This window comes from Rattus norvegicus, chromosome 13 (assembly GCF_021556685.1).
Source record: "Rattus norvegicus strain SHRSP/BbbUtx chromosome 13, alternate assembly SHRSP_T2T, whole genome shotgun sequence".
In the NCBI taxonomy this organism is placed as follows: Eukaryota; Metazoa; Chordata; class Mammalia; order Rodentia; family Muridae; genus Rattus; species Rattus norvegicus.
Window position 1 is genome coordinate 9772351 of NC_141546.1, and position 18109 is coordinate 9790459.

Here is an 18109-nt window from a genome sequence, read left to right on the forward strand (position 1 = left end):
GATACATAAGGTTAATTATTTTACTAAATGTGTAGCGTTAAGGCTTATTTTAAAAATATACCTTTATTGTAAGATATTCAAAAATCTCAGGATATAAAAATAAAAAAGAGAAGTTCTCACCTCACTAGCACTTCAAATCCTCATATATACATATCTCATGTGCAAAATATTTTTTTTAAATTTCATTCTTTGATAGTGTCGTGCATTTCTATAATGAATTTCCATAATTTTCTATTCCTGTCTCTCATCCTCATCCTACTCTGGTGGAGTCAACCTCAGTAAGCTCACTGCTTTTTACCTTCATATCTCCATTTTATCTGTGGTTCCTGAATTTAACTAGAGTTGCTCACCCAAGTGTGAGTGAGGGGCTACTTAATGGAGTATGGAAAATGCAAAAATCTGAAATTGGTCTCAGTGTTGAGAGTGGAATGATGAGGTACTCATCTTTACATGGAAAAGCAAGTCTATCCAATGCTCAGGAAACAACACAGAAGAGGAATTGGGGAAAATTACGTGCCAAAGAATGAGAAATATGCAGGAAAAAAGATGTTGTCCGGGCATGATGTATCTCTTTCACTAATGGATTCACTGCACAAGACCTGTGTAATACCAGCCCCCTGAAATCCGTGTGGAAGAGGGAAGGTCCCTGACATCCCACCTCACCATAATGTAGAATGTCTCCAAATATAAGTATTTCATAGACACTCAGTATTTTTAAACTGCATGTTTTGTTCTTACAAAATGTGATTCAAATTAAGTGTAATTATTTTCAATGTAATTCTTCCAGAAACAAAAATGTTCCAATTCTTTTCCTTGGATTCACTAAAGCATCATACAAGTTAAGACATCCTGCCACATTTAATGAGTGTACACTCCTCTGTATTCTGCTTTTATCATTACTTATTTTCCATCTACCACATACAAATTAACTTGTGAATGACTTTTTGCTACTAACAGATACTGTAGTAACAAAATACTTCAGTTCTGATTTATATTGTTTTTTGTTGTATACATTATTTTATTGACTAGAACTGCATATTAGAATTATTAGAGGGTGAACCGTGACTGATCAAGCAGAATAACTGAGGAGATATTGGTCATTATGCAGATTCCAACAGAGTCAATACCCAGTGAAATGCTCTGACAATGCAGTGTGTGTAGACAACTACACTTTTCTTGAGAGAATAGCACAGTTATAGGATGGTTAACATGAATGGCCAACTGGACATGATCTGGAATCACCAAGGAGATAAGCATGAATAACTCAACTGAAATTGAAGGACCATGCTGGATTCTGGGGTTCTAGACAGATTAAAAAGGGAAAAGGAAGTTAAGTACCAGCATTTACTACTTTTCATGCAGACTGTGCTGTGACCAGTTGCCTCAAGCTCATGGCACCCTGGTGAACAGTACCCCTGAACTGTGAGCCCAACAAACCTTTATCACATCACCAAAGACATAATTCATGCAGTGAAAGGAAGAGAGGTAGTCAGCACTCACTAGGGCCTCACACAGTCAAACAGAGAGAGACTTCAGTTTCTTCTTGCTGAAAAAGTTCTGGAGCCATTGCTAGGGCTCAGAACAGACTTGATATGACAGTATACTCCTCATTTTCTTCAGTGTTCCTTGTTCTTTGTGCTTCCAAAACCCATGGAAAAGAACATGGATGACTCGGACAATTGCAGTGACTGTGTATTTAAAGAAGAGAATTATTATTATTATGCTCAAGGAAAAGAGCGAATCTGGTTTTCTTTGCATATCCACAGCACTGAGATTATGAGCTGATCATGCACTTATCACGTACAGGTGTTCTTTTTTTTCCCCAGTAGTAATGTTATGGATAATCTGCATACTAGCTGTAATAAATTCCTAACTAAGTTTTTATTATGGAATAGGGTAATCAAATTGTAGATGTGCCATTTGTGAACTAAAGGATCTAAATCATTCAGCCTCTTTAGACCTCAGATCAGGATTTTATTTTTAAAGATAGTGAAAAGCAGAATAGCCATTTTTGGAGACTGCTAGCTCAGTTAGCAAATAATCTTCACATCTATCAGAATTGGTATATAGTCAGTTTGAAAAAAACTACATAGTTATTTATTATTATTTTCTGTTATAGTACAAAGTCCTAAATTAATTTTAAAGACTATATTTGTTTCTATATTACATTTATGTTTATAAAACAATAGGTAAATGTACACATGGAATAAAAGGATGAACACTAAGAAAGAAATACTTTGCCAGCATAACTAAATTTTTTGAACTATCAAATTCGGCATAGAGTAAAGAGATATATCTGAAAACCCAAATTACCTTATAATGGAGCTTATGGTAACTTTGCCATGCTGTGAATGGACCTACTTGAGCTTTGAGTATGTAATGGAGGAGGCCGTGGTCTCCCATAGCATCTGCCAAGGTGACCGAGATGTGATCCTAGGGAATCAGTCTTGCAATGATCGCAAATTAGCAAACTGAAACTCAATCATTTGAATTATGTGCGGAGAAAGCCTGTGTGAATAAAATGGGAAGGTCAGTCAGAGACCAACTAAGGACAGCTCCAGGACTCAGGGCTGTTGCCATGCATACAGCAATGTCTATAGAAGATAGTAACTACATCGTGATGTACCAGCCTCCAGCCAGAAGGAGCTGCTCTCCGTTAGTGGTATATGAAGGTATTTTCACACACTGATTTGCTAATATTTTGAAATCCACACTTGAATTCAAAGCCTGGAAATACAATTTCACATCCAGTTTACTGAGAAAAGGGGTTTTAGAAGTTTCATTTTAGATGTGAAAACAGGTATTGTCCAGCATTGCCAGAAGTAAATGCCTTGTTGGATACCATCAGTTTCAGTCACAGCACCAGTAAATTAAATGATAAAACTAATAGTTTACATGGCACACAATTGTGACTCACCATTTTTTAGATGCAGATGACTTGGGTACATCTTTCTTCACTATTATGTATCAGTTGTATTCAGCAATGTAGTTGTAAGTTTTCACATCAACTTTCTGTAACCTACAATTACTTGGAAGAGAGTCTTAATTGAAGATTTGGTGTGGGATTCTCTCAACTGTTAATTATTATCAGAAAACCCAGTTCACTGTGGAAAACATTATTATCTGGAAAGCTAAAATAGATTATTTTTACGGCTTAAAGTTTCCATAAAAAATCATTCCTGATAATGTGAGTTAATCATCAAACCAAATATAAAAATTTCTATGGCATTTGGAAGGGCTTTTTTTTAACTTTGTGTGTGTGTGTGTGTGTGTGTGTGTGTGTGTGTGTGTATGAGATGTATAGATGTGCTTTTTAGCTGAAGCAAAGTCTTAACATTTGAATGGATTCTGAATATACATACTCAAGGTACATATTTTATGTTATGTGTTACTTTGTATTTTGAATAGGGCTGTAGAAAAATGGTTCAGGTGGATATTTCATTTATTTATAACAGATCAATTATTAAGTGTATTTCTACAAATTTCATGAGCTTATTCTAAATCTTAAAATTTAATTTTCCACATGTGGTATGTGACAACAACTCTTCCATCCAGTATCATAGCTGGATTCCTAAGATTAAATTGTCTTGTCTTAGGCCACAGAGTAGTTCAGGAACAAAGAGGAAAACTAAAATGTCAGGTAGATTAGTTTTGGGTGTTTAACCCAGACACTGGGCACAGCAGCTGAAAAACTCATTTAATCGTCTGCAACCTGCTATTCATATGTTTACCCAATATACAAAGTGTCGCAGAAAGGATATTACTCACCCACACTACATAGCTAGGAACTATCTCAAACACATGAGTCAGATACTTAGGAAAGCAAAACAGCGACTTGCTTCTTGCACTTCCTATTCTGGGATCCTAAGAAATTCCTGGGTATTTCTGAGACAGTTTTAACATTTGCTAATGGACAGAGTAGTACACACATATAATGGCAATTTATCTTAATTAAATTTGCATTACTATTTTTCAAAGCATTGGTTTATTTATTTTTTGAAAATGTCATTCATGAATACTATGTACCTGATTAATTCCTACCCCCTACATTATTTCAATTCTTGGTGGTGTCTGTGTATGAGTACAGGTATGCATATTTATTTGGGTTTGCTGGTACATGTGAACATGTATCTGTGTACATGTGGAAACCTGTAATGTCAGCTGTAGAATTAAGTATTTAATAGATAAAATCTCATCATCAGGTTCCCTACCCACCTCAATGGATTGTGTTTCCAAATAAAAAAATACACACACACACTTCATATTTGTAATATGCCTTAGGCAGCACAATAGCTTGGGCACTGCCTAATCTTTACTACCTCCCACTGATAATTCCAAGTTACTACTTACTAAATTCTTTGTTCTATCTTGACTTACCTTGAGACCCAAAGGATAGCACAACTGGGCTATACTCTTGACCTTGCTCTGCCAGCGCCTTCACATGTCGACCAAGCCTGTCTGTCCTGTACTCTTCAGGAGATGTATATTTCAAGCATGACATCTCTCCTCTCTTCCACATTCTCCCAGCATGGTGGATCTCCTTTTTCATCCTGGTCCCAAGCTCAGTATATTCTAAATAACCTGCCTCTGTCTGAACTCCCTAGCTATTAGTGATTGGCATCTTTTATTTACCAATCAGAACCAACTGGGGGCATTTTCCCAGAAGCTATGTGCAGACTCATGCAAGCAGATTTGGAGGAACATAATCAGCCTTTATAATGCAAGCAGCTACATTCTATTAAAAAATATTTTTAAAGTCTTAAGGATAGAAGGGAGAAATAATGGTAGTTTAAGTTATATAAAGAGTAGAGTAATATTAGAAGAAATTAGATATATGAGAATAGATTAATAAATTTACTCTTAAAACATTTTATAGCCATAATCTTAAATTGGTAGAAATCTTTACATTTTGATGTAGAATTATGTAAGTTATGTTTCTTACATTGGTACAGAATTTAAGTACGGATACAGGTTTATGGCTTTCATTGGTATAAATATTTATATATTGACACAAAATTTAAAATTAATTTTATTACTCTTAAATAGGCATTATGCATATGCAACTCAATTAAGAATACAAGGCTTACACTCTGTCCTTCTAATAGCTGCTATTACAAACAGTTTAGGATGATTAAGTAGGACAAGTTAAAAGTCAAATAGTAAGCTCATGGTAATGTTAAATCTTGATTTAATTACAATAAAGTGTTTCCAATATTATTCAAATAGTAAATAGATAGGAGTAGTCAAGGTTTTATAGTTCAGGTATACTATATATAGATAGTCTATAAAGCATCAGAGATCCACAGATTATGGCATTTGTAATTATTTGATTATTAATAAATATTTTGATTAGGAGACATATCTACTCCTGATAGCATTGCCATCCCATTTCAAAGAAGCTATTGAGCATTATTACCTTATTAGAATCTCCTCATTTGTGACATGCTTGCTACTGGGTAAGAAATACCCTAATTTAATTCTTCAGACAATTACTGTCCAAAAGAGTACACAAAGGTGGGGGATAAGCAACTATTAAGCTCTGCCACAACAGGTAAGGTAGTCATTCATAAGTCCTGCTTCACTTAATGTCTGTCAGATGGTTCTGGGCCAGAAGACTGAAGACAGATGTTCCAACATTATATAAGGACTGTCTAGACAGTCAGCTGTTTCTACTAATTGTGTAAGTTTTAGAAGCTATCTCTTGTGCTTCCTACATATTCAGGTAATATTTAATTCTTTTTCAGGTTTCTGATAGAGTTGAAGATTACGTACCGTCTCATAATTGAACTGCAGTTATTTAATATTAATGATATTCTAGATTTGAAGGATGTATTTCAGATGATATTCCATGTTAAAATCAAACATAATGCAGGTATAGAACTGTAAAATCTGTACGTTATGATAGATGATAGAATACTTTATCTCGATTGCCAAATATGATGGACTGGATATTCTATGTATTATACCTTATAATTTACATAATTGTTATTATAATTATGTTCATCATATTGAAAGAAAGGAGCTTTTTTTAAATGGACAAAATGTAGAAAATGTGGCTGCATATTACAAAGGTTAAATATGTTTCCCCAAATACACGAGTGCTTACATGAGTTTCTGCACATAGTTTCTGGGAACCTGGCCCCAGTTGGTTCTGATTAGTAAAGAAAAGATTGCCAACAACTAATAGTTGGGGAGGACAGACAGAGGTATTTTTTTTTAGAATACCAGGCTTCTGACCAGTCCAGTTGTGCAGCCTTCTGGGTCCAAAGCAGCCAAAGTAGAACACAGAAGTTAGTAAGTAGAAACTTGGAATTATGGGGTGGGAGGTAATGGAGGTTAGACACAAGCCCAGTAATTGTGCTGCGTAAAGCATATTGCAATATTAAGTATGTGTGTGTGTGTGTGTGTGTGTGTGTGTGTGTGTGTGTGTGTATCTTGTATTTGGGAATAAAACTATTGTGGCAGGTAGAGAACCTGCCACCAGAATTTATTTTTTAAAATATTTCGCTCAACAATCAGCTTCTGTGTTATTTTCTCTTGGATATTGTAAAGTATACCTCATTTTTTTTTTTTGAGACGGGGCTTCTTGTTGTCCTGGAGCTCACCAGTTCAATGATGTAATCCCCAGAGATCTGCCTGTCTCCACTTACCCAAGCATATGATTAAAAGTGAGTGCTATAGGGCAGGTTTATTTTGTGTATGGTCAGAAGATCCAGATTCAGGTCTTTATGCTCACACTCCAAGCATACTGGACTGACAAAGGTATCTGAACAATGCAATATCAGGTTTTCTTTTCCAAATCCTATGCTCTACCAAGTGGTTCCATCTTTACCTTGATTCCAAGGTCAGCTTTAAAAGAGGAAGAAACACTGGATTCTTCTAATCTTTTTTTGTATCAAGAGAAACCTAGGTAATTCCTTATTTGGATAATTAACGAGAACAAAGCCAGAGCCATTAACCAGCAAGTTCTTTGTAAGGAACAAAGCAAAAAGCAAGCAAATAACTAAAGAGATCCATTTTAACACAACTAAAAATGTGATAATGAATATTCAAACCTGATTAAAACCCAATGGCAGGTGATTCAGCCAAGTCCTTGGACTCCAACTCGGTTCTCAGATGTAAGATATTCTTTTATGGGAAAGTAAAGTGATGTTTAATTATCTCATTAATGCTGTAGCGAACATTCAGTTCCTCTAGACCACAATCAACACTGTGATATTTGTAAACTACTTGTGTTACTGAAAGGAAGGTAAAAAAATCCAGTGTTGTTTGGATCTAAGCCATGACTTCTGTAATTGGTATTCTAATTATTCACACAGGCCAAAAATAAGTCACCTTCTGTTATGCTCTTTCCAACCCTAGCCAAATTGCATTCAATCCAAGTCCCTTTGCAAAGGAGCGGTCTTAGCAGAGTATCTCTGTATAATCTACATTTTAACCTTCTTTTTACCTCCTCTGCTCCCCGAATTTTATGTTTTACAGGTCAAACAACACTGGCTTGTTTTCCTTGAAAGATCATTTGCCTGTAACTCATGTAATTATTACGGATACCAACCGATCAAACTCAGAAGCTGCTTGGAGAATTGGCCCCTTACGTTGCAATGGTGACCGTGAGTAAAACTACTCTCCCCCATTCTCTGAAAAACAGAAGCATAGAATATTTTGACTCCCTTATCCCTTTTCCATTCAGTGTCTTCCCTGGCATGAAAATTACCCAGAAGCCCATTGCTTTTTCATATCCCATTAAAAACAAACCAGACATGTTTAAGGCTTCTCTGCTTTTCAGGGCACTTCTGGAACGCCGTCTCATTTTCTACGGAAGCTTCTTACCTCCACTTTCCTACCTTCCATGCAGAATTCAGCGCTGACATTTCTTTCTTTTTTAAAACCACCGCTTTATCTGGAGTTTTTCTAGAAAACCTTGGCATTAAAGACTTCCTCCGACTTGAAATGAGCTGTAAGTGTTTTCCTCTATGAGTTCAATGTCAGTGGTTCACAGACTAGGGTTTTACTTTATCTATGCCACCAACCATCAGTACAGGTTTTCAATGTCCAGCAAACATCACTGTTTATCAGGAAAATTACCACTGAAGCTGTCAATTCCATCGGATTGAGTTAGGATTTATTATGTTCTATCAGCCTTTGTCATTATTTCATCAGGATATGTATATTGCAAAAAGAGCTATGAATGTGAGTATCTTTTGCAGGCTCCACTCTTTATTAAGAGCAATTATTTCTTAGCTGTCACTTTAAGCTGCCACACTGTAACATTACACTCTAAGGGAAGCAGGATGGCTGTTATTCTCCATTCTCTTCATATTCAGGACCCACTTTACAGTTATACCCATGCTTCAGAAGTCCATTTTTTTTTATGAGCTGGGAAGACAGTTCAACCAGTAAAGGACTTTCATGCAAGAATGAGCACGTGAGTTCAGTTCTTCAGAACCCAAGTAACATAGCTAGGAATGCCTTAGACATGACAGAGGGAGCACAAACTAGCAGAGCACTGCTGCTCATTTAGCAGGATTGGCGAGTTCCTGGTTCAGATAGAGATAGGTATAGAGGGCTTAAGAGAAAGACCAGTCTTTGTAGCACTGATTCTGCAAGCAAGAGAAACTGAACCCGAGAATTCATGTAAAAAATAAAAAGGCAGATGTGGTGTAGTTGTAGGTAATTATAATCCTACTTTGGGGGAGATAAAAAAATCCTTTTAAGCCAGTGAAATGCCTCACACTACAAGGTTAGGAGACATCCTAAGGTATGACACCAATGTTGTCTGTTCTCTAGCCTCTCCGGGAGCGTGAACAAACATGAATAAACATCTCTGTACACATGTATACCAGCATATCTGTGAATGGACACAAACAAACACACAGATATATAAACACCTATAATGTTAAACACATTTTCATCTCTCTCTTGCTTATGGGGTTTTTGCACTGAATGGTCTCCATTACCTGTATCTACCTGGCTTTTACTCTGCTCTTGCCATATCTGCTTGAGCTTGTCCTTCACTACCCTATAACCTTGTCTACATGGATATTTTCCAATAGTCTGAGTGAGCTCATTGACCAAATGACAGTGATGTAACTGCATGAGATATCCTTGAAAAGAAAGCAGACATTTTAACCACAGATATTGGAAATTTGAGAGTTCAACAAAGTCCATTTCTAGGAGGTAATGGTGGAGGAATTTGTGAGTATGCAGCACATAAATCAGCAACTAAGTGTTTCTTTTGTAGTTTCAGACTACATACAGGAAAGAAAGTGTCTCTATGCTACTTTTTTTCTTTTTTATAGTCCAGTGACCCCAGACATATTAATGGAGGAAGCTCTGTGATTTTGGTGTTAAATAAAAATATTTTATACCTAACAGAAAAGCATGATGAGTGCTAGCCATTTCCTAACATGAGCATAAGAACTTCAATATATACTTAATAAATATCTGGGCCTGCAGGCTTTTCATTCACTAAACCCACAGTCAATGTTACGTTGTATTATCACAAGTTAATGAGCAATGATTGAATGTTAATTACAGATCAGTGTCCAGTTTGTTTATACTTTGTAGCACAAGTGGAATATCAACCTTAGTTGATCCTATTTATTTACATTCCAAATGCACTGTTTCCTTGTGCTATACACTTTTTAAAAATTAAATAAGTACTAAATTAAAAAAAAACACAAAACTATCATGTAATTGTTTGTTGTTTACTATCATTATACCATCAAATAGTACTTACTAAGCACACACAATTGGTATTCAATTTTTTCAGCATTAGACCTAAGTCTGGGGATGTAGTTCAGTAGTAAAATAAAGGATTGGCAAACACAAGACTCAGAGTTCAGTCCTTATCAGTCAAATAAAATCAATATGTAAACATAAAATCAAAAAATTTTAAGGCCTTGTGGTTGATAAATTATTAGTATTATTGCTGTTGTTACTACTGCTGTAAAGAAAATAAAGCTCAAACAAAATTTCAAAACCATCATATTCGCTATTGATACAATCACATTACTCATTGAAATAGATGGACTTCTTAGAAAAATATTATTTATTTACATTCCAAATGTTGCCTCATTTCCAGGTCCCCACTCCAAGAGTCCTTCATATCCTTCCCCTTTGACTCTAAGAGGGTGCTCCACCCTGTCTTCCCCCCACACCCAACCATAACTCACCCACTTACACCCATCTGCATAGCCTCCTTCCCTGGTATATCAGGTTTCCACAGGATTATTCATATCCTCTCCCACTGAGAACAGACAAAGCAGTCCTATGCTACATATGTGTTGGGGGCCATGAACAAGCCCATGTATGCTCTTTGACTGCTGGCTTAGTCTCTGGGATCTCCTAGGGAACCAGTTTAGTTGATACTATTGATTTTCCTATGGGGTCATTCATTTCAGCTCCTTCTATCCTTTCCCTAATTCTCCTATAGAGGTCCCAACTTCAGCCAGTGGTTGGCTGTGTGAATCTGCATCTGTCTCACTCAGCTTCTGGTAGAGCCTTCCAGAAGACAGCCATGATAGGCTCCTGTCTGCAAGCACAACATGGCATCAGTAATAGTGTCAGGGTTTAATACCCACCCATCAGATGAAATTCAAGTTTGGCCAGTTACTGGGTAGCCTTTCCTTCAATCTCTGCTCCATTTTTGTCCCTGTATTTCTTTTAGACGGGAACAAAATTGGGTCAAAATTTTTGAATGTATGACAGTGAATCCATTCCTCTATTGTGAGCCACTAGATGTGGTCTCTTCAGGTTCTTTTCCTCCACTGTTGATCATTTTGGCTAAGGTCATCCCCATTGAATCCTAGAACCTCTCACATTTCAGTTCTCTGGGACTTTCTAGAGATTTTATCCTTCCACCCCTACCCCACCCTCATAGCTGCATATTTCCGTTCATTGTTCTTTGTCCTGTCAGTTTGAGATCTCTCCCTTCTTTCCCCCTATCTGACCCAATCTCCACTTCCTCCCTTCTCCCACTCATGTTCTTCCCTCACAGATGGACTTTTTTATGCTAAAGTGTTTATGGCAAGAAACCTTGTACACCGTTTATTTGGAATTTTCTTTTAGCAAATTTAGTAGGTCAGATTAGCTATAGTCCCATCCCCAGAGTACTCTGTATCATAAAAGTTAAAATTACTAATAATTAAATTTCACTGTGTTGATAAATGATTAGATTGGTTTTATAATAAACTATGTTCTCATCATCAATCAAACAATATTTATTATCTCTGGGCATCACTGTGATTACTGTTCCAACTTGCAGATAGGGAAGACAGTCTGATTAGCTATTTTTCTTGTTGTGGAAAATACTTTAGTGAAACAACTTAAGAGACAAAGGGTTCTTTTTGGCTCAGAACTTAAGTATATAGTTCTTAATAACAGAGAAGGCATGGTACCAAAACATTTAGAACAGATAGTCACACTGAATCTGTAATCAGGGCACAGAGAGAAGTAAATGCTGGTGCTCAGTCTTTTGTCTGTTTTTTTTTTCCTTTAATTTTAAATTTTTATTTAGCTGAGGATATTCCAAACCCTAAGAAATTATATAGCCTATATTTAGAGAAGATCTTCTAAGGTCTGCTAACCTAATCATTTTTTCTTAAAAGATTTATTTATTCATTTTATGTATGTGAATACACTGTAGCTGTCTTCAGACACACCAGATGAATGCATCAGATCCTATTACAAATGGTTATGAGCCACATGTGGTTGCTGGGAATTGAACTTTGGACCTCAGGAAGAACAGTCAGTGCTCTTAACTGCTGAGCCAAACCTTGCATGAACATTCCCATTTTTCAGTATGGGGACATTATGTCATGTCAAGGTGACAATTTAGATTAACTATCACAATGAGTATTAAGGTTGTCCACAGGGACAAGGATCAGAAGAGGCTAGACATGGGATCAACACACCTTCTCTATTCCACCAATTTCTTTTTCCTGCTTTTATCAGTGAAGAGTCAAGAATTTTAAATCAAATAAGAAGACAAAATTATTTCTATCCAGGTCTGAGGTTTGGGTTCTTCAGGGAATTCTAGCAACAATGTATCAGAATGTGTTTGTGAAATACAAGAATAAAAGCAGCTATTGACTTTTCAAGAGGCCGTATCTCTAAAGCAGTTAAGCATTGTTTACTGAACTTATATTTATCATTTAATAAATGAGATCACAGGCTATTAGAGTAGCTAACTAGCCATGGGAATCTTATACCTTCTCATAAATGGACTCTAACACGTTCATAAATCCACTCAACTTTTTTAGCTGTATAGTTCACTAATGAGTTGACCAGCACAATACAGAGGTGTCACCATCCCTGCCCTGGATGAATAGTCAAGAATGCACGAATGTCTCCTCACGAAACTTTGAACTAAGTAGTGAGAAGGGCACTAGAGAGTAGGAATGAAAGGATTCCTTTTGGGGTACAGTGATATATTCCTACTGTGGAGTAATAAAACAACAAGGGCCTTTCCTAGACTTCGCTTCTTCAAACTCTTACTAAGAATTCCACTCTACAGGCTATTCCTTTGAGAATCTTCACAAAATAGAGTAGTAGGCTCATCATGTTTCATTCATTTTTGAACATCCTGGCATCTAGGTCTGGCTTGATGGACACCATCCAAAGGCCTCTTAAATTTGTCTTGGACAATAAAGGAGCAAATCATGAGAAAATGTTCCTGTGAGATAGTTGCATAGAAAAGTTCGAGATAGTTTGCTAGTGTGACTGCATCACAAATCCAGTTCCATGAAATTATGTGGTTGCCCCTGAGGCCTATCACAAAGTCTGGAGTATATGATGTAGGCTTACTGTACCAATTCATTCATTCATTCATTCACTCATTCATTTGTTCACTCATGCATCTTATATGCAACAGTGTGTATTTACTTCTACTATGCATTCATAGTCATGGGAGGCTACATAAACTATATAAGATATTAAGGCATGGGTTAAAAGTATAAGCTCTGGAACATATTGCCAGGTTTAAATCTTAGTAATTACAGACACCATGACAACTTTATACCTGTGTTCAGTTCCTTCATTGATGAAATTGTCATCTTTAACATGTTTAATGAGGCTCAACTGAATCCAGTGATGGAAAATGCTTAGCAGTGTATGGCTTATTCCGTGCATTAATTACTATAATGTTAGTTACACTGTATTTTACTGATTCTCTTTCATATTGAGGAGGAATGATTGATTTAAACATTATTAGTTATTGAAATAAAGAAAAGTGATGATAAACATTTAAACATTTAAAAAGGTTTTACAAGGATCCTGGAACCCAGGTGTAAAAATCAAAAGCAGCTGAAGATAAATGCAGGACCAGCACATGTTCTTTTTGAGGAGTGCAGTCTTGGTTTCGCCACATCTGTATGTACACAAGCACAGGGCTGGGGGCTGGATTTGCACTGAGCACGTGTTCCTCCACAGTTGCTTCCCAGCCTAGAATGGCCTTGTAGTGGACAAAGTGACATGGTTAATGCCCCTGTGACAGAACCTTAGTGCGATTCTCCATGCATTTGAAAGATACACTTTTTTAACTATGCAATATGAATTATATGAAGGGCTTTGCGAGTCAGAAGGAACAAAAGCAGTGGTAGTATGGGCCAACTTGTAGGAAAATTACTAAGAAAGGAGATAAAAAGATTTATGAAGTGGTGATACTAAAAGATCACACTCAGCTAATTTTTTTTTGTTTATGCTTACAAAGACAGATATATCCTTGAGTTGAGGGTCATCCTAACACAGAGCAAGGTTAGGCCCAGGTGTGTTGGAAATGGCAACTTCAGGGCAGAGTCCCCCCAACTAGCTTATCATCTGTGCTTAACAAAAGCTGACACATCTCTCAATTCTTTTTCATAGTTAAAAAAAAAATACCGTATGCTTGCTGTTTCCTGAGAATCAAAGGGCTGGGTTCACAGGATGTTGATTCATAGGATAAGCAAAAGTGAACCTGAAATAAATAACTAAATTGATATGTAAATAAAATAACTGGGCTTTTGGTCTGCATTGAAATGAGCTAGCAGAAAAATTTTAGAATTTTCTCTAGAGAGACCTGAGCTCTCTGGAGATCTCGGCAGAGCAAAAATAGCTCTTCACGAATTGTTCTAACTGTATTTCTAACTTAGTCAAAAAAGTGAATAATTTTTTTATAACACCTTTTCTGACATTGGTCAGAAAACACTTGAGTTGTCCACATAGCTTTGAGAATTTTTCTACATGAAAGAGTTGTCTTAACCAGAGAGATTTTAGAATAGTAAGAAAAATCTTTCTAGCACAGAGTAGAACACACACACACACACACACACACACACACACACACACACACACATGGTGGGGGGGAAGAAGGAGAGGGAGAAGGAGACCTGAGAGGGAGAGGGCAGTTCCAAAAGACATTTCTGTACAATACAGCCAGCTTAGACACACCGTTTGAAGTTTGACTTCAAATCATTTCTTTTGCCACTCCTAGACATGTCTTTTCTCAGAACCTGTCTCCATGCTGAGGGTGGTACTTCACAGAAAGCAAGAAAGAGTTTGCTATACCCAAGCACCATTGCTAGTGTCTGTGTTTGTGTCTGTGATAAGTAATGTTTCCTCTACAACAGTAGTTCTTACCCTTTCTAATAACACCATCCATTAATAGAGCTGTGTTGTGGTGACTCCAAGAATAAATTATTTTCATTGCTATCTGTTACTGTTATGAATAATAATGTAAATATCTGATATGCAGGGTATCTGATATATGACCATAAAGGAAGGGTCCTTCTACCAAAAATGTCTCAACCCACAGGTTAAAAATCGTTGTTCTACAGCTTGCAGACTATTTGGTGTGAGAGACAGCAATCAGATCATATAGTACACAAGATTCATGGTCTAGCCAAGGTCAGTACAGACAAGAATGGAGACAGAATGTGTCAGGCAGAGCTGAGCTACAAGCTTCCTGTAATGGTATCCTGTCTGATGGGAAACTTAGACTAAGCATTTAGGGAGAATTTTACTCAAATCTTTAATAAAAAATAGATACTAAGGACAGAAAGATGGCTCAATGGCTAACATCACTTGTTTTTATGGAAGACCTGTTCAGTTCCCAGCATTTACATGATAATTCCAGCCATTTACATGGTAATGCAAATTGCCTCAAACTGGCTTCCGTAAATATGAGACATCCATGTTGCATGAAAACATACTTGCCCATAAAGGACTTAAGCACATAAAATTAAGTAATAATAATTGAAAAAATGAAAACACAAACAGAAACCAGTCCTGGGAGAATGATTTAACTGACAAGCAATTGCTTTGTAAGCATAAGAACCTGAATTTGACCTTCAGTGAAAATTCAACTGTGGTATCTTGTTCTTGTAATCCCAGTATTGAGAGAAGGAGAGAGTATAATTCCCTAGACACCCCTGGGTCAACCAGTGTAACCTCATCTGTGAGCCCAGGGTAACGAGAAACTGCTTCAGAAAAGTATAGTAGATAGCACTGGAGTAACAACATCTGAGGTGATCTCTAGCCTCCATATGCTCCGACAAGTATATGCATATCTATCTATCTATCTATCTATCTATCTATCTATCTATCTATCTATCTATCTATCTACTTACCTATTTAACTATTATTTACCCATCTATTACCTACCTATGTATCTACTTTTCTATTTATTAAACACATACATACATACCATCATTCCTAAATACATACACACACACACACACACACACACACACACACACACACACACACACACACACACACACATGTGGATCTCCACATTCATAGACAAGCATAAAAAGTAGAAAGACAAGAATGCAGAAACATTAATAACTCAAGGGTGTCATTGTTTTTATTTTCATTTTTTGTTCAGTCTGATTCTTTCTGTCCTATTCTTTAAGTGTATGAGTTTGTAAAGTAAATGAACTTATGTGCACTGAATAATCACATGCTGAGTTTCAACCTCAGCTTGAGGGTCCTGAGGAAGGGTTGAATGGGAATGGTAGAAGAATGACAAGATTGCTCTCTTGAAGAACAAAGCACACTCAGTCTCTTATTTATATTCCTGAGAAATTGCATATCAGTTTAATCTTTTACCCCAGGTTCCCTTTTGATAATTCCATGACTTTATCCCCTTGACTTTCAGATATATAAAATGAAATACACAGCATATTTGACAAATGAAGTAGACAGCAGGTATTTTTTTACGTAGCATTTATTTTTAACATAGCAAACATATGATTTTAACATATGATTTGCTAGGCACACCAGTTGTGGTTGCCAAGACTAGATATAGATGCCATTTTATGTGATAAAGTTAGCTTTAAATATAATACATCGTATATACAAATATGTGTGTGTGTTGTGTGTATTGCAATTTATTGAGCTCTTGTTTGTGTTGATTTTTTCATTATTTTCAGCTAACTCAATATATTCTTTTAGCATTTAGATTCTTTTTGCTTTTCTGTCTCAGAAATCCAAGGGTTATTATTGGAAAGTATTGAGCAATTCAGAAAGTAGGAATATCATCAAGAAAGTATTTTTTTTTCTTGATACCAGACATTTTGTCTGTCCCCAACCTCCTTTTAGGTAATGCATATAACTACATCCTTTATGGAGTAGAGTATCTGGATCAAATTTAGTTGATGATGTGCATGAAGGATAACATCATTTTAACATTAATATTATACAACCATCTATCTGAGCCTTGTGTTTTTAACTATTCCTTTCACTTTAATAATTCAATTTTTTCTTCTATAGATGAAATCCTGTGTACTTCCTTGGTATCATTTGGACTAAGCTGACTCATTAGTGCAGCTTTGTATATTCTTTCAGGTGCTTGAAAGGTGCCCTCATACAATTAATATTGTATCCTTTTATTTTGAATAGCTGAGCAATCCTGTAAATGACAGTTCTTATACTGATTTATGTACTCTTGAACTCCTCATGTTTTCAGAGTTCTGTCCCATACCCTTAAGGGCTGTCCTGAAGGTCATCACCATTTTGGTGAGGATTATCTTGCTTCCCTGATTCTGTTTCTGATTACTATTCAATCATTAACCTCAATTAACTATTCGATCATTGACAAGGAGAACATTATCCAAAGGAGAAACATGGAGTAAAATAAGAATATTATTAGACAAGTTTACGCTCACAGCAACCATCAACACTCAGGAAAATCCATATCCTTCTAGCTCATGCTCTAGGAGCCATGTCTTACTGTCATACCCAGCCATAACTAGCAATTGCACATTACAGATATAATAAAACCATCACTTATAAGCACCTACTTCATTTCATGAACAATTCAAAGAATGTGATCAAGATAAGCATACAGATAACCTTATAGCTAGCTGTATTTTTATTCTCAATTTTTAGGTAAGAAAACTGAAATATGAAATAAGAACTTCTTCAGGCAAGGGTTGTTCTGTAGTCTATGCTGTCATCCCTCTTTTTGTTGTTTGCAGGCACCAACTTCTAGCTTCTCTTTAAGGTTAGGACTCACATGACAGCAAAGGTTTCTGTTTTCAGTTACCAGAAGCTCTCTACGACTGAGCTTCATTTACAAGAGCAGCTTTCTAATAAGGTTAGAGCCTGGGGAGGCATAGACTCAGGTTTTATTGAGCATAGAGATCTCTAACATGAGAGTTTATGCCATAGTCAAAAACACAGTTGCTACTTTAGGCTAAGGAAAGAGAAAAAGCTAGAAAGACCTAAGAAGGAACCCAGATGTGATAAGTGAAGGCTGCTGGTACTCAGGAGACCACTATTTCCTCAAGCTAGGCTTAAAATGAACTGTTCTCATTTTTGTGTTTATAAAGTCTTCAGAGGATGAGATAATGACAAGGGTGACTTGTTAAGAAACTTTACCTGTACAAACAGATATCTCTATTTTTGATGCTTTTTTTTCTGACCGTTTCTCCTTGATAACTGATGAAAATTGTGACTTTCCCAGAGTTGCTTAAATGGTGAAAATGAATAAAGAAAAAAAACTGTACTTTGTACTTTATACAAAGTTAATTCGTGATTTCTCTGTTAAACTGTATAGATACCATTACCACCAGCATTAACAAAAATACCATCACTGTCTCCATTGGCACCAACTCTACCACCATCC

General features: G+C 36.4%; 1 protein-coding gene across 2 annotated transcripts in view; it reads left to right on the plus strand.

The window, feature by feature from the left end:
* The window catches only part of Cntnap5a (contactin associated protein-like 5A), a 982002-nt gene that overhangs the window by 815487 nt on the left and 148406 nt on the right, over nt 1-18109 (plus strand). For both annotated transcript variants that reach the window (XM_087580548.1, NM_001047865.2), the window contains 2 exon segments: nt 7483-7610; nt 7787-7957. In XM_087580548.1, the coding sequence (XP_087436674.1) occupies nt 7483-7610; nt 7787-7957 (299 nt within the window).